Genomic DNA, 26,242 nt, shown 5'->3' on the forward strand with positions numbered 1-26,242 from the left:
AAAGATACCCTATCCTTATGAAAAATCAAAAGGCTCTACCGCCATAAGGGCCTGCAACTCAGAAACCCTTCTTGCAGAAGTAATGGCCAACAAAAAAGCAGTCTTCCATGACAAATATTTCAATTCAGCAGTAGCCGCAGGCTCAAAAGGTTGTAGAGTAAGTTTCTCCAGCACAAAATTGAGATCCCAAGCAGGAGTAGGAGCTCTATTGGGGGTCTTATATTCTTTGCCCCTCTAAGAAATTGCTTGAACAAAGGATGCAAAACAATGGGGGGTCACAATCATAGTGAGCTGAAATTGCTGCAGCATGAATCTTAATGGAAGAGAAAGACAAACCTTTGTCCAATAACTCAGTAAGATATTGAAGAGCCACACTCAAATTAGGCTCAGAAATCTCCAAATTGTTTGCTGCACTCCAAAATAAAAATCTCTTCCATTTTTCTGCGTACACTTTCCTTGTACTAGGTCTTCTGGCTTCCATAATCACATTTAAAACTTGTTGAGGAAGTTGAGACCTGCTGTCTTTCAAAACAGAATATGCCAGGCTGTTAGATGAAGAGATTGAAGCTTGACATTGAGCAGGTGACCGTCCCTCTGAGACAACAGGTGTGGAATCAAGGGTAAAGGCCATGGAGGCTTCCTTACCAGACTCCTCAGTAATGGGTACCAGTGCTGCCGAGGCCAATCTGGAGCTATTAAAATCATCCTTGGCTTGTCTTGTCTGACCTTTAGAAGCACCTTTGGGAGAAGAGGCAGAGGTGGAAAAGCATACACATGAAGATTTTTCCAACTGAAAGAAAGAGCATCCACTTTCCAAGCTGTGTGATGAAACCTCTTTGTGCAAAACTTTGGCAGCTGGTGGTTTAGTGGAGAAGCGAACAGATCTATGTCTGCAGTTCCCCATGACACTGTCAATTTTTGAAATACATGAAGATCCAGTTTCCACTCGTGGGGATCCATGATTTGTCTGCTTAACACATCTGCTAAGGAGTTCTGTGCACCCGGCAGAAACCTTGCCTGAAGAGTTAGTTGCAAGCTGAGCACAGTCTCCCATAAAATCATTGCTTGCCTGCACAATGGGTAAGAATGTGTTCACCCTTGTTTGTTGATGTACCACATGACAGTTGTGTTGTCTGTTAGAATCAACACCTGCCCTGGAAGAAGTAACTCCTTGAAAGCCATTAATGCAAACTGGACTGCTAACATCTCTTTCATGTTGATATGTAGATGCTGTAGTCTGGCAGGCCACTTGTCTTGTATCCACTTTCCATTTAGATGAGCTCCCCAAGCAATGTCTGAGGCATCTGTCGTTAGAATCTGACTCGCCTCTGGCCGGGTCACAGAGAGTCCCTTGTTTAGGTGACATTCCTGAGCCCACCACAAAAATTCCTTTTGAATGCAAGGTATTATTTGAATGACAGTGTCCAAATCCTGGCAGTGCTGTGTCCATACATTTTTGAGATACCATTGCAGCTTCCTCATATGCAGTTTGGCATTGGGAAGCACCAGAATACAAGATGCCATGAACCCTAAGGCTTGAAGGACTGTCCTTGCAGTCAGCCCGGACTGAAGAGATAGTTGATGGAAGTAACTGGAAAGATTCTTTTGTTTGTCCGGGGTTAAAAAGGCCATCTGGGCTGCTGTATTCAGTCTCACACCCAGAAAGCACATGTCTTGAGAGGGTACTAGACTGGACTTTATTTCGTTCACAGAATACCCTAGGCATCTTAGCACTGCTATGACATAATCCAAATGCTGTAGACTGTCTTCCTTTTCTTGAGCTAGAATCAGGCAGTCGTCCAAGTAAGGATAGATTTGAATTCCTTTTAGCCTGAAGTAAGCTATCACTGGAGCCAGAACCTTTGTGGATACTCTGGGCAGTGGATAAGCCAAAGGGCAATGCAGAGAACTGATAATGAGAATTTCCAGCTCGAAAACGCAGATACTTCCTGCAACTTAGTCTTATAGGCACATGAAGGTAAGCTTCCTTGAGATCTAAAGTTACCATCCAGTGATCCTTGCCCAGCAGAGGTAAAAGCTGTTGTAACGTCAACATTTTGAACTTGGGAATGTCCAGATAAGTGTTGAGGATAGATAAATCCAAAATTGGCCGCCACGTGTTCCCCTTCTTCGGTACTAGGAACAGGCGAGAATAAAATCCTAGGCCCCTTTCTGGCACAGGAACTGGCTGAATGGCCCCTATGTGGAGCAACAGAGAAATTTGCTTGTGAGCCTCTTGTCTTTGTAGAGGAGGAATGTCTGGCATGCCTTTGAAAGGAGGCATGGTATGGAAATAAAACCTGTAACCGTGATGAATGATATCCAGAACCCATCTGTCTTGGGTAATTAAATCCCAATTTTCTTTGAAAAGAGACAGCCTTCCTCCCAAAGGTGCTGCCAGGCGAGAATGTACTGGCAGCTGAAAAGGCAGGTCATTGGGTCTGCTTACGAAAGGACTGACCCCTGCCCTCACCAGAAGTCTGAGCAGGGGAACTCCTGTCCTAGGCCTAAAAGAACCTTGAGCTCTGCCCCTACCACGCCTAGACCTACCCCTAGACTGGGAATCATAAGCAGGATAAGTCCATCCCTTAGTAGGCCAATTTCTACTAAACTTGGAGGCTGCACCTGCAAAAATCCTTAACAGTTTGCATAGACTTAGCCTTGTCCTCCATTTTCTTTAAAACTGCTTCCACAGGCGAACCAAACAACACATCAGACTGCAAAGGAGCATCCAAAATCCTTGTTTTAACATGCTCAGCTAAATTCTGATCTCTCAACCAGGCATGCCTACGAAGAACAGAACCAGTGGCAGCCACCCTCGAGGAGGCCTGCACAGCATCAAAACCACATTGCAAGGAATGTTTACCCACCTGTTCAGACACATGAACTAAATCCTGCAACTCTTTACACTCAATACCTTCTGCCAGAGCATCCACCTAAGATTTCAATTGTGAAAGGAGATAATTCTGATATTTTAACATGTGAAACTGACAATTCAAGCCCTCATGGCTAAAGTGGAAGAAGTATACACTTTCTTTCCCCATCTATCCAAAGCCCTTGCCTCTTTATCAGGAGGAACAGGATTTTTAACAACAGAGGCCTTCACACCTTTAGGCCCCTGAGAGACAGTTTCGGGTCTGCCCTAGGACTCTTAAAAGATACTTATGAGCTTCAGGCACCCTATAGTACCTATCCGGTTTAACTGGGGCAGGAGGCAAAGAATCAGGATTGAGGGAAGCCTCTGCAAAAACATCTTCCACCACATTCAGAACAGGAGGTATAGCTAAAGGCCTATGCTGGGGTAAAACAAGAATTCCCTAAGCCTCTTCCTGGAATCAGAGAAATCTTGACCTTCCCATTTAAAATGCTCCCTCATGGAATGCAGAGTCTCTGAAAATGAAAAATCCTCAGGAGGAGAAGCTGAAGGAGTAGAATCATCCACATCAGAATCAGAATAAGGAGGATACTCCTGCAATTCTTCAGCCGAAGACTCAGAAGCCTCGAACATTGCTCAAAACTCTCAAACTCAGGTTCCACCCTAGGCCTCTTATCAGGAGGGGCATAGAACCTCTAATCATAGTAATCAAATCCTCTGCCATTTTAAGCATATGTTTCTTAGGCAAAGACCCTGAAGCACTAGGAGAAACCCCCACTGAAGTTAAACTTGGCCTGCCTCTCAAAGAAGCCTTGGAAACAGAAGGGAGGCTCTAACCACCTTAGGAAGAGAGGGAAGAACAGCCACCTGAGAAGCCCCTCAGCCTGGCCTACTTCCTCTGAGGATACATCCTGTATCAATTAAGTCTCTCCCAGGGACGCCAAAGAAACACCTGGCAAAACCTCCGGCTCCACTGAGCCTTCTAAAGATCCGACGTCTGGGACTGTCGGTTCTTCCACCCTAGGCTTTGCTGCTTTGTCCTTGCGCTTTTGGCGAAGGCCGGAGCCTCCGACGGCATTTTATAATTACAACGCTTCCCAAAACTAACCTGGCACAGTCTAACCTTCTCTTAATAGTGCGTTTGTTAAATCTAGCACAAGAGCGGCATCCAACAACGCGTGCTCAGGCCCTAAACAAGGTATACACAAAGTATGGTAATCCCTATGAGGTATCTGTTTCCCACAAGAAATACAGTTATTCACTTTTTCTGACATCCGGTTAAATACTGAGGCAAGAAAAAACCAAAATATTCCCCAACGGGGTACTTAGCCAACTTTGATTCGGTCTGAAACTCTGACTTCAGAAACTTTCAGAACGCCAACCTGCACTCGCAAAATTGCTTCTGCATCGGACCATGCGGCAAAAAAGACTGAGGATATGACGTCGGTCATGCGCATTAGTACCCTGACGTACTGACGTCAGTCTAATGCGCCCTGACCGACGTCAGCCATATACTTTGGTATTCGGGCCGACTGGACAGCGGACTACCCAATAGTTAGGACTGCAGCAATGTGGAATGAAGAACATCTGCAAAAGAAATATCTTCTGGTTTGGTGCTCTAACATAAAATGGAGTAGAGTAGCTCCAGTACAATGCGACTCATCTAATTAGTTGGCTCATATGGCTTACATTAGTTTACTAGCAAACGGAACTTTATCTGTGCAATTAAATCACTGTGTGAAGAATAGAAGTTCTGTAAAACTGACTAATAAAATCATATTTTTATCTGTGAAACAGTAACTAAAACAAATCTTTCTCACCTGAATAACACTCGAATTACTAATTTCCGGTATAGAAATAAAAGTAGTAGCAATACTTAGTTTTGAAACACAGCAAACCATGTTGTCATATCACCAGTTGCTAGTACACCCCTATAATACAGTAAAAATCCAACATGCATACAAAGACACAAATGTACACACAACTTCATAACTGACACATTAATCATGCTCATCTCAAGTTACTGAAAACAATGTGAAATTTCTGGTTATTGCCTGCATACTCACCATCTGGAATATAAAAGTCACTGTACCGCAGATTCGAACAATTTTGTTAAATCGCAACTCCAAGTACTGGAAAAAAAAAAAAAAAACACATTAATCAAGAAATGCCAACAAAAAAACTATACACATGATATTGCCCAATAAGAGAAATTAATTTCCAGAAAGAAAAAGGCTGGATATCAACAGTCCTTCGCAAAAGTTTGTATAGTCTTGTGCATCAGTTTCCTAAATGCTACAAGATTTCATGCAGACAATGTCATGACATTTATGGTCACTGTAGACTGTGGGACATAGCAGCAGAGAAACAAGTAGTTAAGCCAGATTTGTGTTGGTCTCTGAGGTGCAGCCTGTAATCAGTGTCTTACTGTCTTGCTCAAAGTTAATCACAAGCAGCAGTAGATTAAATCAAATGATGAAGCTCATTAGTAACTTACTGCCATAACCTTTCTGTAAAACTGACAGACAGCACATACAATGCACGAAACTGCCACAAGAGCAAGACCGAGTGATTTACAGAGGATACAACAAAACACTGCCTAACTCAGGGCCACCTCCCAAAACCTACACTGTTCTCTCCAGATTCAAAAAACACCCACTTCCAAAATAAGCAATAAATACTATTCTAGTGTCGGCAATACTTTTATATACCAGAAAACAGTAACAAATACAGTGTATAAATAACCAAATTCTAAAAAAACAGCCAAAATTTCCAACAAACCAGGCTGCAACCACTAGTAAGGACATACTGACCCCACTCAGAAAATATTGACGGGCAACAGGTTTATTATGAATTTATGCTCCCAAAGGAGTATCAAGCTTTTCAGCCTTTGTTAAACAACCAGGACTTCCTCAGAATCTAACCACTAAAATAAACCAACCCTTTATAAAGGGTCCCCGCTTTTCATTAATCAAACATTAATTGGTTAGTACTGAAACCAATTAACCCATTACACAAGAAAATATATGTACAAATTTAAAAAACACCTTGTCCTAATCTTAAACACTATGATGAAATATACAATAAATTTAAAATAAAAAAAATTAGTACAAATATTTATGTAAAACATTATCACATTATACATCAAAACTTTATAAATTCTATGCCTTCTGCTTTAAAACACGAATTATGAAATAAAATCATTTAAACCGGGGAGGGGGGGTGTAACTGGCATTAAATTTAAATTGCCACACCAACTCTGCATTCAATTTTCTTTCCAAGCTCCTACCCTGGGGTTACTAAAAAACCCCAAGAGATCAAAATGAAAACTTTTGATCTGCAGTCCTTACAAATGGGTTGTCCTGTCGTCAGGCAGCCCTTCGGTCGGCCGGATTCCAAAGTCTGGGTCTGGCTTCGGCTGGTGTCGCACTTCACCCGTCATAGCTGCAGTTATTCGGGTATAAAGGCATCAGCCAACGCCATTTTCCTCAGTGTTTCTTGCCCCAGATGCCAGGTGCCCTCTTGGAAGGCTAAATTTGGATAAATGCCAATGATTCCAAATAGTAGAGAGCAACCACAAAAAATAAGCATGTATGTACATATATACAAACAAATACACCATAATAGATCCCCCCCCAGCTAGCTATAAGATGGCCAAATACCCTAGGAGTACCACAGAGGGGAGGTGGGTGGGTAATCCTGACTGCAGATGCATTCCTATCGGACATCTACATTTATGGTAGGTACAAAACTGTACTATGTCCTTCAAGGATGCATCTGCAGTCCTTACAAATGGGTAGAATACCATAGCTAAACTAGGGAGGAGGAAAGAGAGATTATGGTGTAGTTAGGATCCCTTGCAACACAGCAGTGGCAAAACCTGCTCGGGATCTAGAGTATAAAGGTAAATTATAATGCTTGGCAAATGTATGCACGGAGGTCCAAGTAGCAGCCTCTATAATGTCCTTGGTGGCCACTCCTCGTAAGAAAGCTGTGGTAGTGGCTGTAGCCCTTGTAGAGTGAGGCCTGATGTTATCTGGAGTTTTCTTTCCATGGTAGGAGTAACAAAATCTAATGCAATTTCCTATCCACTTGGAGATTGTTTGTTTCGAAATTGCTTTTCCTTCCCTTCCTGTTGCATATGCTACCAGAAGCTGGTCAGTTTTCCTATTGCTCTTGGTTCTGTCCAGGTAGTAGCGTAACTGTCTATGCACATCCAAGGTATGTAGCAGTCTTTCACCCCTGTTCTGTGGGTTTGGGAAGAAGGTAGGTAGGTGGATAGCCTGATTTAAAGATACTCTGGATACCACCTTAGGCATGAATGTAGGATTAGTTCTCATGGACACTATCTTGATGGAAGATCAGGAAAGGTTGTAGGTTCATAGGTTTATACTAGGCTATCTGCCCCAAGGCATTTATAAGCCTAGCCCAAATTATTGTGGCTTACGCCACCCCTTATATGAAAAAATACTGTGCCCATTAGTTTGTTGTGCCTCTGTCCAGCAGTGACACAGAGATGATTCCTGGGGTAAACCTACGATCTCCCATCCACAGGTCTAGATTTCTCTTGAACAGAGTCAGCGAGGTGCTCTGCCTCACATGGACCGGGATTTTATTCCACAGCATAGGGAGTCTCTGAGTGATAAATCTATCCCTCCAGCACGTCCTATTTATATCCGTGCTAAGGTTTAAGTCGCTTGCTCTAGTGGTTTTGGTGGATTTGGATTTTTGAGGTGGAGCATGTCCATTAATTCCAGGTTGGACATGGCCTTGTATGTCAGGCACATGTCACCTCTGAGCAGACGGTATGCGACTGAATAGAGCTGGAGTTTCTTCAATCTGGCAGCATATGACAGATTTTGGAGTCCCTTTATCCTTTTGGTGAGGAACTTTTGGGGTCTCTCCAATTGCTGCAGATGTCAGGAGAGATACATCCCGAATGGGGCATTGTACTCGATCATTGGTCTGATAAGTGAAGAGTACAGGGGAACAATGACCTCACTAGATCTGGATGTGAATCCCTTCATGATCAGGTGGGCAATGTAGAAGGTCTTTCTAACCACTTTAGCAATGTGAGTGTCAAAAGAAAGGCCACTGTCAACCTGGGTCCCCAGGTCCCTGATAAACTCTTCTGTGCTTAGTGGATTGCCACCTATATGGTAGCTTGGGGTTACCTTGTTTTTCAAGGGTATGACTATACATTTTTGGCGTTTAACTTCAGGCCATGGCTCTGGCACCAGCTATCTGTTTCCGTGAGTCCCTTCTGAAGGATATCCGTGTCCGATGCACTTTCCACTATGGCGCCCAGTTTGCAGTCGCCTGCAAACTTTGTCAGCCAAAGTCCTCCCATGTTGGCCTGTACTTCTGAGAAGTAGATGCCAAACAATAGGGGCCAAGGACAGAGCCCTGTGGGACACCACTTGTGACCGGCTTGGAGTCTGACACAGCCAGCAACTCTAACCCTGTGGGTTCTGTCCTTAAGCCAGTTTGCAACCCATCTTGTGACATATGGGTTTACATTTAAGCTGGTAAGTTTTTCTACAATACCCGAGTGGGTTATTGTGTCAAAGCCTTTGCAAGGTCAAGGTAGGCTGTATGGACTGCCTTTCCTCATCAATGGCCTTGGTGACTGTTTCAAGAAGTCGACCAAGTTCAAAAGGCATGATCTTCCCTTGACAAAGCCAAACTGGGTCGGGTCCAATGTCTGCAAGTCCCCTATATCTTTGTTTATGAGCTCCATTATGATCCTCTCCATAGCTTTGCAGACTAGACTTGTTAAGCTTATGGGGCAGTAATTACCAGGGTCCGTAGAGGCGCCTTTGTGGAGTGGGACCACAGTTGCCGTGACGCCACTCCTTGGGCACGTATCCTGTGGTAAGGCTGAGATTAAACAGCTGCCTTATGTGCGGGTTTAATTCCTCATTTAGCTCGTGTAGCACACAGCGGGGACACCATCCGGTCCCATTGATGCTGTGTTTTTAGCTTTAGAGAGAGCAGCTTTCACCTGCGCATTTGAGATGTCCGGGAGGCTACACTGGCTGGGATAGTTATCTCCTTTAGGGGAGAGGGGTGAAGTTTGCACTGAACCTGTCTGCCAGTATGTTGGCAATGTCTGTGGGTTCAGTGATTTTGTATCATTTTGGACTAATTCTGAGCATATCTGGGAGTTTCCACCCAGGTTCCTAACATAGCTGAAAAAGGCCTTATGATTGTCCTTTGAATCCATGGCAATTTTCTCTCAAAATTGGCCTTAGTTGATTTTATGAGTGCTCGTATTTTTTACTAATAATGATCAGGGTGACTTCCTTATGGATTTTGTTCTATCATGTAATAGCTTTCTCCTCTTATTGTAAAGTTTGTTAATGGCTGGGGTCCACCAGACTGGACGCTTGCCCTTTGTGGAAAGAGTCTTGGTTTTATTTGGGATTGCCTGATCCATGCAGTCCTGGAGGTGTTCATAGAAGGCATTTGTAAGGGCTTCCGCAGCTTGGGTTGTGGTTTCCTCTGGCTCAGGGGCCTTGAAGGATACCACACCAGTCTTGAGTAGTGTGAAGTTTGCTTTAGAGAAGTTCTTCACTATGGTCTTTTTTGCTTGGGGTGGGGGCGGGATGTGGATTTCCAGTGAGATTAGTTTATGATCAGATCTCACCAATGAGGGATATACTTCCGGTGTGGAGCATTTTGTCCCCATGTTTGTGACAATGAGATCTAGTATATTTTCTCCTCTCGTGGGAACAGTGACAAAGAAGTTATGTCCTTACCATAACGTTCCATGTGGAGTGTTCATCTCGCCTTGGTTATTACACATGGGTTCGGAGCCGATCCTCGGCTCCGTGCCAGCCGACTGCAAGCTCTGCATCGAGAAGAAGCTCGAGATCACCTAATACCCACAATCCCCCTCTGCCTTTACCTCAGATCTAGTTTGCAAGCAAACCAGACATAGTAAGCACACACAAGCCAAATCTATATACATATATGTACATATATACAAACATACACAAATGTATGACATAATACAACCAATGCAACAGCAGAAGGAGAATACTCCAGACCAGGTACCAAATCGAACGTTCTTCCTAAGGGTGGGAGGGTGGGAGTGTAATAACCAAGGCGAGATGAACACTCCACATGGAACGTTATGGTAAGGACATAACTTCTTTATGTGAGAGTGTTCAATCTCGCCTTTGTTCTTACACATGGGTAGTGTCCCTAGCTCCATGATCCTGAGGAACTCAAGGGAGAACGTTCTTGAGCACAGTGGAACCAAAGGTTGCCCTATCCCTAGAAACCCTGTCCACTTTGTAATGAGAGATAAATGTATGTGGTTTAGCCCAAGTAGCAGCCGCACAGATAGTGTCTAATGGTAAGCGAGCTGCGTGAGCCAAGGATGTAGAGACTGATCTGGTGGAATGTCCTTTGGGTTTGACTGATAATGTTTGATCAGACGCCTCATAGACGTATGTGATACAATCAGTTAGCCATTTGGAAAGAGTTTGTTTCGTAACTGCAAGACCCTTTCTGCTGTCAGCAAAAGCTACAAATAGTTGATCAGATTTCCTGTGATCTTTTGTTCTATCCAAGTAAAATCTGAGTTGTCTATGGACATCCAGTTTGTGCAACATATACTCCAATTTATTAGAGTGGTTCTTAAAGAAGGTGGGTAATTCAATGGACTGATTAATATTACTAGAAGAGCAAACTTTGGGGAGAAAGGATGGATTAGTGCGTAGGGATACTCTGTCAGAGTGAAAAATTAAATAAGGATGTCTGACAGAAAGGGCCTGAAGCTCAAACACTCGTCTAGCAGATGTAATGGCCACTAGAAATAAGAGTTTTCCAGGACAAAAATTTCAATGTGCAACTTGAGGCTGGTTCAAAGGGTGGCAACATCAATTTAGAGAGTAACAGGTTCAAATTCCACGGTGATGTCGGACTTCTAACTGGTGGTCTGATATGAAAGGAACCTTTTAAAAAGGCTTTGCAAAGTCTGTGAGCCATAATAGGCGCACTACATTCCTCTACATGATAGTTAGAAATGGCAGCTAACTGTACTTTTAAAGTAGCAGGGGAAGCTCCCTCATGAAATAGTTCAGTCAAGAACTCCAAAATCTTGTTTAACGGAGCTATAACAGGGTCCAAATGATGTGACTCAGCCCAGAAGACAAAACGTTTCCACTTACTGGTGTAAGTCTTTGTAGTGGAAACTTTATGAGAAGCCACTAATATATCTTGAACCGCCGATGTAAGGGGAACAGACCTGGCTAGAAAGGGAAGCGGAGCAGCCAAGCTGCTAGATGGAGTGATTCTAGAGATGGGTGAGGAACTCCTGACGAGTGGGTCAGTAGATCTGGCTCTGGGTCCAGCATCCAAGGTCCCCAAATGCAGTGATGCAATAGAAAGGGGAACCAAATTTGACGAGGCCAGAACGGGGCAATGAGGATAATAGTCCTCTGAAGGTTGTTGGCTTTCTGTAGAAACTTTGCAATCAGGGGAAATGGAGGAAACGCATATAGGAGACCCGGGGGCCAATCGTGCACCAGTGCGTCCCTGGGGACTTCCCCTGGAGGGGGTAATAGGGCAAAGTAGCTCCTGCATTTGGCGTTCATTGGAGACTCAAACAGATCGCAGGTAGGCTGGCCCCACTTGCGAAAAATCATTCTCGCAACCGACTGTTTGAGGGACCACTCGTGAGGCAACAGTATTGCCCTGCTCAGCCTGTCGGCTATGACGTTGGATGACCCCGGGATGTGCGTTGCGATCAGAAAGCGACCCGTGGACTCCGCCCATTGCCAAATTCTCATGGCCTCTCTGCATGGTTGGTAAGACCTGGTTCCCCCTTGCTTATGTACCAGACTACGGACATGTCTGTCTGAACTGCAATGGTCCCTGGAGGAAGAAGGGGAGCAAAGTGTTGCAACGCCAAAAACACTGCCCTCAACTCCAGAACATTGATGTGCAGATTGTACTCCAGATTGGTCCATTCGCCTTGGACTGTCTGTCCCTGAAAAATGCCCCCCCACCCTATCAGGGAAGCGTCCGTGGTTATCGTCGCTGACGGTGCGGGTAGCACAAATGGTCTTCCGCTGGACAGGTTGCAAGTCTGTAACCACCACGTTAGGTGTGATTTGCATGTTTTCGTTATCAAAATTTCGTGAGTCAGAGGAAGTTGTTGGAATGACCATTGTGCAAACAGGAGCCATTGTAGAACTCTCATGTGCAGTCTTCCCAATGGTATCGCAATTAGAGAAGCTGCCATGAGACCCAAGACCTTCAGAACAAGCTTTGCCGGGGACTTTTTGGACGACAGCAGAAGAGAAATGTTGCTTTGAAGTGCTACTATCCTTTCTGTAGGAAGCCTTAGAACTAAATGATGTGTATCTAATTCCGCTCCTATGAATAAGATATGCTGTGATGGCTGTAGCAAAGATTTTTCGAAATTTACTGAAATTCTGAGGTGTGTACAAAGTTGTAGGGTGTAATCCCTGGCCTGTATCAGTTGACGCCTGGTGGTGGCAGACAGGAGCCAGTCGTCCAGATACGGAAACACCTGGAATCCTAGGCGTCCCAGATGAGACGCTACCACTGCCATGCATTTGGTGAAAACCCTGGGGGCTGTGGTCAGACCAAAGGGCAGGGCCCGAAACTGATAGTGACTGGCTCCCAGCCGGAAGCGCAAATGATCCCTGGACACCCTGGCCATTTTGATGTGGTAGTATGCGTCCTTCAGATCTATTGAGCACATCCAGTCGTCCTTCTGTAAGAATGGAAGGATCGATTGAAGCGTGACCATTCGGAACTTTTCCTTCTTGACAAAGGTGTTGAGGTTGCTTAGGTCCAGAATCGGCCTCCAGTCCCCTGTCTTCTTTGGAACTAAAAAGAACCTTGAGTAAGTTCCGAATCCTATTTGGTCCGCTGGGACTGGTTGGATGACTCTTTCTAGCAGCTTTGAAATTTCCATAGCTGCTGGCTCTCGCAGATGGGGTGGTACATCTGGGAGTTCTCTTTGGAATGGGGGCGGATAGAAAAGGGATTTTGTAACCTCTGGTAACAACGCTTTTTACCCAATTGTCTGAAGTAAGGTTTTGCCAGGCCTGAGGGTATAAAGCTAAGCGACCCCCGACTGCCTCCAGAGCAGGACAGTCAGACCTCCTCTCAGGAGTGCTGAAAAGGCTTCCCAGGGGGGGTATCCCTGTCACCTTGGTTTTGCGGACCCCCTCTGCCGCCCGGGCATCTTCCACCTCTGCCCCCTCCTCTGCCTCTAGAGGGGGCATCACCCTGTGTGTTTGGGAAAGATCCTTGGGGTTTTCGAAACCACATTTTCCCACCACGTTGCCCTTTGGGGTACGGTCTGGAAGGGGTGGAAAAACGGACTCCGACAGCAGACAGAGTCTTTCCCTCCTGTTCACACCGGGTAAGGGTCTCCTTTACTTTAGGGCCAAAGAGTGTGGCTCCATCAAATGGGGCGTTAGTAAAGGAAGACTTTAAGGCTTCCGCAAACGAACATAAGCGCATCCAGGATTGCCTACGAAGAGCAATCGCTGAAGCCGCTGCCCTACTCGATCCCTCGGCTGCGTATGATATCAGCCTCATGGACGAGTTTACAATGGATGTAAGGGTATTGAGATGTGCTGTAACTTTTTCTGAAACCGCAGCATCTGTAGTACCCTGGAGGGTATCTCCCAACTCTTTGACTAGATCCCTCTGTAAGCGTGTAAAATGAGTCAAATAGTTCAGGGAACGCATAGAGAAAGCCGCTGAACTAAAAATGCGCTTCCCGTATCTGTCCATGGTCCTAGAATCTCTGTTAGGCAGATGGACAGATGAGGAAGATTCCGACATCTCCTTTTCCGTGGCCGCTGCCACCACCATGGCGTCCACTGGAACTCCTTTAGTGAGGTAAGCCTTGTCCTGGGGTGCAGTGATGTACTTATTAGGCTTCCTAGGGACTGGTTCCACCGTGTCACGTGTCTCCCACGCCCTTCGAGCAATCAACTCCATTAAGTCATCGAAGGGCGGAGTGACCCAGGAGGAGGAAGGGCGAGCACCAAATGCCTTCAGCAAAACTGACTCATCCTCAGAAGGGGGGAGGGACTGCCAGTCACCTCTCTGTTTTAGGATCTCCAAGATGTCAGAAAAGGAGACATCTTCCGAAGGTGACTTAGGGGACCCTTCTGACTCATCCAAGTCAGTATCGGATGTCAAAGATTCTTGTGGAGAATCTAAGTGTCTCCTCTTACACAATCTTTTCCTAGGGACTTCTTCGTGGGGAACATCCGAAGAAGCCTCCGAGGAAGAGGGGGCACCCTCCAGGGGTGGCTGAGACACCGGTGCTCGACGCTTGGATGTAGCCGTGGGTGCAGAGGAGGATAACGGTCCTTTATGGGGAGGAGAAGCTGTCCCTGCTGATGTGGTTGTCTGGGTAGACAACACCTTCCTCATGAGGTCGAAGGCCCCCGGGTCCCGAGTCGAGGTATCTCCCGGTTCCGAAGAAATGGGAAGAATCCCCGAAACAGGAACCGAAGGCACCGACCCAGAGGACGGAACCGAGTCGATCCGCCGAGCTCCGAGGGAGTGTCGGAACCGAAAAATCGGTCCGACTCTCTGTCCCGGAACCAAGGATGGATCTTCGGCTCCGAGACTCCAGTACCGGATCGGAGTCGAGGTGAACGGTGCCGACCGAGAAAAAGACGGTTCTGGCACCGAGGGCTCCACAATCATCAGTTCAGCTTCTTCCGGCTCCGAAGACTGGACAGGTCTCGGAGGAGGAACAGATGGAGATAGTGGAAGGCCTTCAAGTCTCGACACCAACTGAGAGGAGACCGAGATGAGCTTGGATAAGGCCGTATTCTCCATCAATTTCTGCACCACACGGTCCACATCGGTGTCGGAGAGGGGCCTGGAAGAACGAGTCGAAGGGATCGAAGACGGAGCCGACCTCAACAGAGTCGGTGGAGGGAGCTCCGTCACCGGTTCCAAGACTCGGGGCTCAGAAACTGCCAACAGTTGAACACTCGGCCCCGAAGTCTGTGGAACCGGTGATCTAACTTTACTCGAAGAGCTCGGAGCTGATGACTTGGGCTCAGACGTCTTCGATTCCTTCGAGGATTTGGATGCCTGGTCTGAAGCATCCAGAGCCTCTTGAAAGGAAGGTTTTAATAACCCTCTGTCCATGAGTTTCCTGCGCCTATCTGTCATGACCCTCCCACTAAAAGAGTGACAAATTGAACAGTCCTCTTGTAAGTGGAGAGGGCCAAGGCAGTAGACACCGGAACTATGGTTGTCAGTAACTGACATTTTTTGGCCACACTGGCAACGTTTAAAGCCTGATTTAATTTTCTCAGACATTATCCAGGAAGAGAAAAAAGTAAAGTCCAGTATAAGAGTCAAGTCCAATAGAAAAAGGTCAAATCCGATGTATATGTCAGTCCGGTTGTCAAATTTAAGTAGGGGTGGTAGGCCCCGAAAAACTCTAACCAGTTAAACAAAGTTAAACAAAGTTAACGGTACCGAGAAATTCTATCTACACACACACCATACACTAAATATACTAAAAAGTATTTTTAGAACAATTTTTCCTAAAATATAACAAAAAATAAAGTTATATCTTATCTCAAGATGCTCGAGCTAGCTCCCAGCGATGCGAACGCAGCAGCGGCAAACTAGATCTGGGGTAAAGGCAGAGGGGGATTGTGGGTATTAGGTGATCTCGAGCTTCTTCTCGATGCAGAGCTTGCAGTCGGCCGGCATGGAGCCGAGGATCGGCTCCGAACCCATGTGTAATAACCAAGGCGAGATTGAACACTCTCACATTAGCTGTTCCATGGCATTTGAATTTATGAACTCCAGGAACCGTTGGGCTAGAAAGTTAGGGCTTGAGTAATGTTCCACACAATAGAAGCCAGCAGCTGTAGGTATCAGCAAAAAATAGTTTAATACATAAAACCTGAGAGAAAGATCCCTCAGATAACAAATATACAGATCAGTGACACAAGTTTTTTATATCAAATCAGCTCACAAAGGTTCCAAACAATATATATCAGTGAAAAAAACCAATCACAGTACATGATCAGCCTATCACAATTAACAAATCACAATTGGTCATTAAGACCAGGTGGAAACATAGCCCCAAGTTTAATTATCCACTTCCTCTTTGAAGTCAGTAATTCATGCCATTTTATTTTATCCTGACATTTACCCTTGATGTGGTCAATAATACAAAACATAAAGTTAGCTGTGGTATGTTTTAAACTATGTTTAAACAATGCATTGTTACTACGCTTATTCTTGATGTCACTCATGTGTTCACCAATTCTAAGACGGAATGCCCTAGAAGTCTGGCCCACATAAAACACAGAACAGGTGCAGGTCACTAGATATATAACCCCAGAACTGCAGTTGGCCCAAAATTAATCTCAAAATTTCAGGTGTATTCTGACTACTGAATTCTCGTGAGACCTTATTGCAAAATTTACAGTGGCCACACGAAAAACATCCAACCACTGGAGCCCCTGTGAGAGTCGATTGAGTATAAACTTTGAAATCAGACAAAGACTTCTTGTAATGACTCAAATAGGACCCAATAGTACGTCCCTTCTAAAGAAAATGAACATCTGTCCCAAGAAAATTGTTCAATCTGTTGTCAGCCAAAAGTATGTTCCAATGTCTATCAACAATTTTCATAAAGCCTCAGTATTAGATCCATAAGAGGTGACTAGCCTCAGCGGTTGTCGTAACCCATCACGATTGTGATCTTTATAGCGCAATAAATCAGTTCTATGAAATTTAGAAGCCCACTGTTTGGCCATGTGTATAGTCCCTGAATGATATCCCCTATGCTTAAATCTGGCGACCAAATAGTCACTGGTCTTAACATAGGACCCTTGATTGGAACAAATTCTCCTAGCTCGTAAAAATTGTGACTTAGGAATATTCCGGATGATATGTGGTGGGTGGAAGCTGGTGGCATGCAATAAGGAATTGTACTCTGGAAATTTCCTGAATAAGGTGGTAGATAAAGTGTTGTCCATATTCCTATGAATTTCAACATCCAGAAAAATTATATTGGACCTGTCAAAACTCATCTTAAATTCTATACCCCATATGTTATTATTAAGATATTCAAGAAATTCCATAAGATACTGCTCATCAGCCCTCCACACCAACCAACAATCATCCAGATATTAGAAGGGGACGTACTATTGGGTCCTATTTGAGTCATTACAAGAAGTCTTTGTCTGATTTCAAAGTTTATACTCAATCGACTCTCACAGGGGCTCCAGTGGTTGGATGTTTTTCGTGTGGCCACTGTAAATTTTGCAATAAGGTCTCACGTATTGGAGAATTCAGTAGTCAGAATACACCTGAAATTTTTGAGATTAATTTTTGGGCCAACTGCAGTTCTGGGTGGGCTATATATCTAGTGACCTGCACCTGTTCTGCGTTTTATGTGGGCCAGACTTCTAGGGCATTCCGTCTTAGAATTGGTGAACACATGAGTGACATCAAGAATAAGCGTAGTAACAATGCATTGTTTAAACATAGTTTAAAACATACCACAGCTAACTTTATGTTTTGTATTATTGACCACATCAAGGGTAAATGTCAGGATAAAATAAAATGGCATGAATTACTGACTTCCAAAGAGAGGAAGTGGATAATTAAACTTGGGGCTATGTTTCCACCTGGTCTTAATGACCAATTGTGATTTGTTAATTGTGATAGGCTGATCATGTACTGTGATTGGTTTTTTTCACTGATATATATTGTGTTTGGAACCTTTGTGAGCTGATTTGATATAAAAAACTTGTGTCACTGAGGAAGGCTCTGTTGAGCCGAAAAAGGGCTGTATATTTGTTATCTGAGGGATCTTTCTCTCAGGTTTTATGTATTAAACTATTTTTTGCTGATACCTACAGCTGCTGGCTTCTATTGTGTGGATCCATATGCGTTTTTTGCCGTGCAGTGGTCTTTCGTGCATCCTTTTTTGTACTCTTGAGTAATGTTCCCAGTCTATATTCGGGTAGTTGAAGTCACCCAATATGATGGTGTTTGGAGATACATTTATACCCTCTAGTGTCTTCAGGAAGGCTGTGTGGGGTTCCTGAGTTTGAGAGGGTGGCCTGTAGCATGCTACAATTTGTAGAGCAGTTTTGCCTATGGTTAGTTGCACCTGGATGGTTTCGAAGCTTAGGCGTTGCCACCAACCTGGAGGTGTGAGTATTCTTTATGAATATGGATACACCCCCTCCTTTTGTGGTGTGGTCCGGGTTTTGGGGCCGGAACGCATGATATGAGGTAAAACCTAATAGTGCCGGGTGCTCTCAGGAGCCTTGAACCAGGTTTCAGTTACAGCACAGACATCGATGTTCTCCATACTGAGAAGGGCCTCGAAAAGTGCATTTTGAGATTTAGACTTCTGGCATTGAGCAGCATTACCCTTAGTTTCTTCCCATTTTTGTTTTCTAGGGTGGTAGGTTTAGAATTTGAGCCTTGCCTAAAAAAGGCACTATGGGGTGGCAAGAGCCTTAGCCAATATCCGAATCCCAGGGTGACAGGTGCAAGCCGTCCCTTGCGAAGCAGCGTGGCTTGTCAAGCATGTCATCCCAGGCAGACAGACACTGGATCCCCTTTGAATGACACCAGACATTAAGCCAATTGTTAAAGCTGATCATCTTGTCTCTATATTGTGGCATCATTCTTGGTGAAGGAAGGATACTGCTCAGGGTTAGGGTCATACCTGCCTGGGCTACATAATCAGAGAGCTCCTCTATGTCTCTTTTCATGTAGTCCAGGGAGGTACGTCTCAGGTCGTTCACACCAGCATGGACAATGACTGTGTCATATTTGTACTTGCCGTGGAGTGACCAGAGTGCTTGTGTTATGTGGTGGATTCTAGCACCCGATAGGCAGCTTACTGTGACCCTCTCCTTGTTCAGCCTGGTGAGTGGGACGTCAGTGTGTCTGACTATGGAGTCACCTATGACAAGTATGTTTGGTGCTGTATTTGGCCTTAAAGGCTGTGACTGCTTTGCACATTGCTTTTGTGGTTTATGTGTTGCTTGTGGGGTGTCTTGAGGTAGCAGTTGTTTGGGTGTCTGCTTTGGAGGCCTCTGCTGTTTAGGTAAATTATTACTCAGAGCCTCCGAGTATGTCTTTGTGTGTTTATGTGTTTGATTCAGTGGAGTGGTAGCATTATGTGAGGCTGGTTTTGTGGTGTGTGTAGTTGCCTTCTCCTCCTGTCTGGTCTTGCTAGTCCTGAGTTGAGAGAGCTCAGCCTCCAGTTTGGCTAAATAGCTGCATCTCTCGCAAGTATTTGTGTTATGTGGGAGGAGGAGAGGGTTGTCCGTGTACATGAGGCAGTTATAACATTGCCTCAAGATTCCCAGATTCACCAGCTGGACCGGAGAGGAGATTGACAACTGACCTTTGGACATGCTAGAATAATATTGGGAAATCCTTAATTGAAAACAAGGGCCAGTGGGGAGTGAGGGTGTAGTGCTTTTAATTTTTAGTGCTGACTTATATAATTGCTTTAGTGAGCAAGTGCAGGGTAACTTGAGTGCAATGTGTTACAAGTAACTAAATGCAAAAACGACAAACAGTAACTTTCTTTCAAGTGAAACAAGGAAATAAGTACAGTAAGCAATGCAGATATCACTAGTGATCCACAGAAGCGCTGAGAAGTTGCGTATTAGGTGGAATTAGCTTCCAGGGAAATAAGCAAACAAACAACAAGCATATAAACAAAGCTAGATCCAGCAGGCCCGAATCCAGTCTATGCCACAGCAAACAAGGCGCACCAACTTCAGTAAGAAACAGTTCAGATATGCATGCACTATAAGCCTTTAACCAGAAATTCCCAGCTCAGAAGGGCAGAGTCCAGCCTCTCCTCCCACAAGAGTGCAGACCACGAACCCTCTTAATGTAAAATAACTGGCTTGAAAGCCCAAGTGCTTAAACCAGAATTAATACACTTTTAGAATAACAGACACTGAGCCCTCAATCAGCAGTTCTCAACCTAGAAGGATGTAAGCTACCTGTTCTGCCACAACAGTGCAGACCACAAACCCTCTCAGTGCAAAACAACTAACTGGTCCGAAGCCCAAGTGTTTAAACCAAAAGGCTTAGAATGAGTTACACCAAGCAGTAATAAATACAATTGAGTATTTTAAGATGATGCAAAAGTAAAAGAAGTAGGTAAAACACAAGTACAGTAAAAGCAGATGAATTTTTTTTTTTTTTTTTTTTTTTCTGAACAAGTGCTGAGATCAAAGAAACAGATTTGAGTGCTGAAACTAGAAAACTGGCTAGTTATAATAAATAAACAAGCTAGAAGGCTTCCCTCAAACACAGAAGGGCTTGAGGGCTCAGAAGCCTACAAATAGTCTGTACCACTTAACAAGAAAGGCAGGAAATAAGCTTAATTTTTTTTTTTTCTATTTCCCAGATGCTCTCTTTGTACACAGTAGGAGTGCCTGAAATCAGAATATGATCTCACTGCACTCAGTTGAGTGAGCAAATGAGATGGGCCCAGAGGCAGGCTGAGGGGCGGGCAGTTTCAATGCCACTAAGATTAACACCAAGACAAAAACCGGGTGGGTGGGAATAACTGAAGAGCAGAATAACTTCAGATAAAAATTCCTTCAACACTCCTTCATACACAGTTTAAATCAATTTAAATACTGTATTTTTAAAAAAAAAAAGTGCAGAAAAAGGTACTTAAATTCTCTTATACGTCCAGTTGAATATAACCAAGTTACTGCCATTAATGCCTGTAGTTCAGATACCCTTCTTGCTGAAGTGATTGCCAGCAGGAAAGCAGTCTTCCATGATAAGAATTGTAATTCTGCTGTTGCTGCTGGTTCGAAAGGGGGAAGTGTCAATTTCTCTAGCACAAAGTTAAAGTCCCATGTTGGCAATGGCGGTTTCCTTGGAGGTTTTACATTTTTAATTCCTCTTAGAAACTGCCTTAGCAGAGGGTGTGAGAATACTGGAGGATCCAAGGTGTATTCTGCGGAGATAGCTGATGCATGTATCTTGATGGAAGAATAGGACAGGCCTGAGTGGAAGAGCTCTGCCAAGTATTCCAAGATGCTGGCTATGTTTACCAGTGACACATCTTCTCCCCTTGCAGTACTCCAAATGAGAAATCTTTTCCATTTTTCTGCATAATTTTTTCTTGTTGAGGGTCTGCGAGCCTCAAGCATAATGTCTTTAACTCTTTGGGATACATTTGGGTTAATTGATCTTATGTGATGTTCCAGGCAGTCAGCTGCAGAGTTTTCAGGTTTGGATGCAGGATGTTGTAGTTGTTCTGTGTTAACAGTAATGGAACCAGGGGTAGTGTCCATATTAGTTCCCGAGATAGGCTCCTTAGTAATGGGTACCAATGTTGCCTTGGCCAGTCTGGAGCTATCAGAATGATCCTTGGCCGGTCCTCTTTGATCTTCAATAGCACCTTGTGCATCAAAGGAAGTGGTGGGAATGCATATGCTGACAGGTTTTCCCAACTGAAAGATAGGGAGTCCACCTTCCATGCAAGTGGGTGGTACATCCTCGTGCAGAATTTCTTTAGCTGGTGATTGTGTGGAGATGCAAATAAGTCTATTTCTGGGAGTCCCCATCTCCTTGTGATGGCCTTGAAGATGTCCGGATGCAGCATCCATCCGTGGTAGTTCTGCTTAATATATCTGCTAGAATGTTTTCTTTTCCTGGTACGAAAATAGCTCGTAAGTGAATGTTGTAGCTCAGAGCCACATTCCATAGGTCCAGTGCCATCCGGCATAGAGGGTATGAGTGTGTGCCTCCCTGTTTGTTGATGTACCACATCACTGTGGTGTTGTCTGTCCTTATCAGATTACCTTCTAGGAGAAATGGTCTGAATGACTGGATTGCCAATTTTACTGCCAGCATTTCCTTTAGATTTATGTGCAGGTGCAGCTGGTCTTGTGTCCATAAGCCTTGTATGCACTTGTCCAGCATGTGGGCCCCCCAACCGAGGTCTGAGGCGTCCGTCGTGATGGTTTGGCTTGGTTGAATACTGAAGAAGGGCAATCCTGTGTTTGATTGGCAGGCCTGAGCCCACCATAGGAACTCTTGCTTCAGGCAGGGGATTATAGGAATTTTGGTTTCTAGGCTGTGTTTGTGTTGAGACCATACATTTTTTAGGTACCACTGTAGCTTTCTCATATGCAGTCTGGCATGAGGAACCAGTATTATGCAGGATGCCATGAAGCCCAGGGCTTGCAGTACTTTTCTTGCTGTCAGATGGTTCTGCTTTGTTAATGCCAAGAAGTAGAGAGGTAATTGTTTTTGCATTTCTACAGTTAGAAATGCCATTTGTTTTGATGTGTCCAGCTCTGCACCCAAAAAGGTTATTCTTTGGGATGGTATCAGCATTGACTTTTTTATATTGACTGTATATCCCAGGGCTTGTAGCAGGTAAATGACTCTTTGTAAGTCTTCTGTTAGTTTGTTCATGTTGTCCGCTTGTATCAGGCAGTCGTCCAGGTAGGGGTAAATTTGTATTCCCTGAAGCCTGCAATGAGCAATTACTGATGCTAGGCATTTCATGAACACTCTGGGTGCAGTAGATAAGCCAAAGGGCAATGCTGAGAATTGATAATGTTCTGATCCTGCAAGAAATCTGAGGTATCTTCTGCAATTTTGTCGTATGGGAACGTGCAGGTATGCCTCCTTGAGATCTAGAGTTACCAGCCAAGACTCCTTGCCCAGCATGGGAAGAAGCTGCTGTAGAGTCAGCATTTTGAATTTTGGGACAATGAGAAATGTGTTTAAAGCAGACAGGTCGAGAATAGGCCTCCAGTTGTTCTCTTTTCTTGGTACCAGGAAAAGTCTGGAGTAAAATCCCTTTCCTTGTTCCATAGATGGTACCTTTTCCACAGCTCTCATCCTTAACAATTGAGATATTTGTTTTAGAACTTCTACCTTTTGATTTGGTGGTAGGTTTGGCATTCCTCTCTTTCCTGGTAGAGTATGGAAATGAAACCTGTAACCTTGGTTTATAGTTTGCAAGATCCACTTGTCCCTTGTGATGTAATGCCAGTTTTTTGAAAAAGCTAGCTTTCCGCCTAAGGGTGCTTCTATTTGTTCCCTGGTAGGCGGTGCCAGAGTCAAGTCACTGTGATTGTCCTGATGCAGTGGTGGTGGCTGCGCCTGTGCCTCGCTGGTTGTTACCCTGCCACTGGCGTCCCCTGTAGGCACCTCTGGATTGGTTTCTGCCTCTTGGTCGTCTATCTCTGCCTCTCTGGGCTTTAGAGGAGTCTGGAAAGGACCAGTTTTTGGAGGGCCAGTTCCTGCTAAACCTTGGAGGTTGGACCTGTAAGAAATCTTTCACTGTTTGTACAGATTTTGCTTTCTCCTCCATCTTCAGTACCTGTTGTGCAGGTGGACCAAATAAATTAGCCTTGTCCATAGGAGCATCTAATAGCTTTGCTTTGACATGGTCCGGTAAGGTCTGCTCTTTCAACCATGCATGCCTTCTGATAACTGTGCCAGTCATGGCTGATCTAAAGGAAGCCTCCAGTGCATCATAGCCACATTTTAAAGAATGGTTACTAACTTGCTGAATGTTATGTACCATTTCCTGAACATACTTCTTATCAAAAGGTTCATCAGAGGACAGTTTTTTAGTTAACTGGTCTAGCATAAATTCTTGATATTGTATCATATGAAATTGACAGTTCAAGGCTCTAGCTGACAGAGTAGCAGAAGTGTAAACTTTTTTACCCCATCTCTCTAAGGACCTGGATTCCCTTACAGAGGGGAGGGGTTTTTTTGCAGAGGTAGATGCTACAGCCTTAGGACCCTGGGAGATAGTCTCGGGATCTGCTAAAGGAGCCTTGTATAAATGGTGATGTGTCCGGGACCCTGTAGAACCTATCGGGCTTAACAGGGGTCGGAGGTAAAGAATCAGGAGCAGTGCAAGCATCATTAAATGCATCATCTACAACAGAGAACTGGAGGTATAGCTAAAGGCCTATGTTGAGGTAAATGTAAAAAGGTTCTAAGCCTTTTCCTGGAGTCTGAAAAATCTTGGCCCTGCCACTGAAATTGTTCCCTCATGGCATGTAAGGTTTCCCCAAAGGAAAATTCCTCAGGTGGAGAGGCAGAAGGGATGGACTCTTCAGCATCAGAGTCTTCGTAAGAGGAATAAGGAGTCTCTGGAGGGTCTGTATTTTCTGGATCATCAGAGGAGTCATCTGTGGACACTGGCTAGGGGGGCTCTGCTCTAGGCCTCTTCTCTGGAGGTGGATGAGAGGCCCTGTCTGGATGAGGTTGGGATCCCCGGATTAAAGAAATAAGATCCTCTGCCAAAGAAAGCATTTGAGAGCTGGAAGTGGGCCTGTGAGAGGGGGTCTTAACAGGCACAGTCTTTGTAGCTTTAGCTGCTTTAGCCCTAGCAAAGGCCTTAATGGACATGGCTGCGGGAGGCCTAGCAGCTCCACGTGCAGGAGTAAAAGTATCCAGGGGAATAGTGTCAGATAAATCCTGAGAAATCACAACAGCAGGTTGGATTTCAGAAACCGACTCCACGAGGTTAGAAGAAACCTCAGTAGAAGGTCTGTTTTCGGCTGCAGGAAGAACCGCTTGCTCGGTTTCAGCCGAAACAGAGACACTCGAGGTTGGCTTAACCGTGGTTTCGGCCGAAACCACGGACCGCGAGTGTCGGTCCTTTTCTTTGCGTTTTTTGGAGATTTGCGAAGTCGGAGGATCCGACGGCATAATATAAGCAAAATCAGAGCCGAAAAACTGCTCAGCAAATTCCGACCGACGTCTAAGCGTCCGTCGGTTAAAAGAAGCACAGGCTAGACAAGCTGTTACGTCGTGGTCTGGGCCTAAGCAAGGTAAGCAGTAAGAGTGGAAATCTTTATGAGGTATTTGTTTCCCACAAGTTACAGTTATTCACTTTTTCTGACATCGGCTGAGGCAAGAAAGAGTCCCCAACGGGGTACTTAGCTTTTTAGTAGTCTTCGGAGTAGTATTCGGTAGTAGTAATCTCTGGTTCTGACCGACCGGCACTTGCGAACAGCTTCTGCTTCGGGCGCCATGCGGCAAGAAAGACTGAGGAAAATGGCGTTGGCTGATTCCTTTATACCCGAATAACTGCAGCTATGACGTCGGGTGAAGTGCGACACCAGCCGAAGCCAGACCCAGACTTTGGAATCCAGCCGACCGAAGGGCTACCTGACGACAGGACAACCCATTTGTAAGGACTGCAGATGCATCCTTGAAGGACATATATATATATATATATATATATATATATATAAAACAGTGCCTAAACAAAGAATTCATTTAAATGGTTTATCCCCTAGACAAGCAGTTGTTGATGAAAACCATTTAAATTTGGACAGCCATATTTCTAACTTAGCAGACCCTTTATGATACAAGAGGATAGCAAGTCATTCCCCAATTCCAGCAGAAGGAGGGGAAGGTACTCCATGGCTACACCTATTGGGAGCCCACGGGGGGACAATATAGGAAAATGAAGAGTCAGGGCAGCAACGGAGGGACAGACATATCGACAAACAGAAACTAAATGCCTTAGATATTGTATTTAAAAATGATGGCATTATAGCCTGGCGTAACAACTTTGTGATTTAGAACTATTGTGACTTAAAATATTCATTAATAATTCCTCTTCATTTGAAAAAGGAACCACATTTGTGCCTTCTATGCGTTATGTTCTTACAGATACCCTCATTGAATTTAAGTTATTTATAAGAAAATTAAACTTTACAATTCAATTTCAAGATAGCACTAACACAGCTGAAAAATAATTTTACAAAAACATTATGCCACAGGGTCCATGAGAACAAAAGAATATATATATACAATTTGAACCAGCACGGTTATCAACTACTGTAGGATTTGAGGAGGAGGAACACTATAAAAATTATTAGATCCGCGATGGTGCAGCGGTAGCGTTGTTGCCTCACAGCAAGAGGTTCTCTCGTTCGACTCTCTGCTGGAGTGCAGGGAGTGCCTTCTGTGTGGAGTCTGCGTGTCCTCCCCACGGTTGGGTAGGCGTTCAAAAGACATGCGTAAATGGGCGTGCCTTCGTTGAAGGTTGAATGTCGAGCTGGCACCTTGGCGTTCATGAAATTCTACTCTCAATCATTAGCGGACCGGAGTTCCGCTGTGGCGACCCCTAACCGGGAAAAGCCGAAAGACAACACTGTAAAAATTATTAAATCAGAGAAGGGAGAAGGCATTGTTCTCTTCAATAATCTGAATTACATTGCTGAAATTATGGAAGCACTATATGATAATCAATACATACACTAACTTCCATCAACAAAGCACTTATTTCTTACATAAAAATTTACCAGTTTCTGGATGGTC

General features: G+C 44.5%; 1 protein-coding gene across 7 annotated transcripts in view; it reads right to left on the reverse strand.

Annotated features, from left to right (window-relative positions):
- The window catches only part of SLC5A6 (solute carrier family 5 member 6), a 1,143,936-nt gene that overhangs the window by 769,495 nt on the left and 348,199 nt on the right, over positions 1–26,242 (reverse strand). For all 7 annotated transcript variants that reach the window (XM_044061732.1, XM_044061733.1, XM_044061734.1 and 4 more), the window contains one exon: positions 4,942–5,007. In XM_044061732.1, the coding sequence (XP_043917667.1) occupies positions 4,942–5,007 (66 nt within the window). The remainder of the gene's footprint in view (positions 1–4,941; positions 5,008–26,242) is intronic.

Source organism: Protopterus annectens, chromosome 2.part0, assembly GCF_019279795.1.
Source record: "Protopterus annectens isolate FY-2018-M chromosome 2.part0, PAN1.0, whole genome shotgun sequence".
NCBI lineage: Eukaryota > Metazoa > Chordata > Ceratodontiformes > Protopteridae > Protopterus > Protopterus annectens.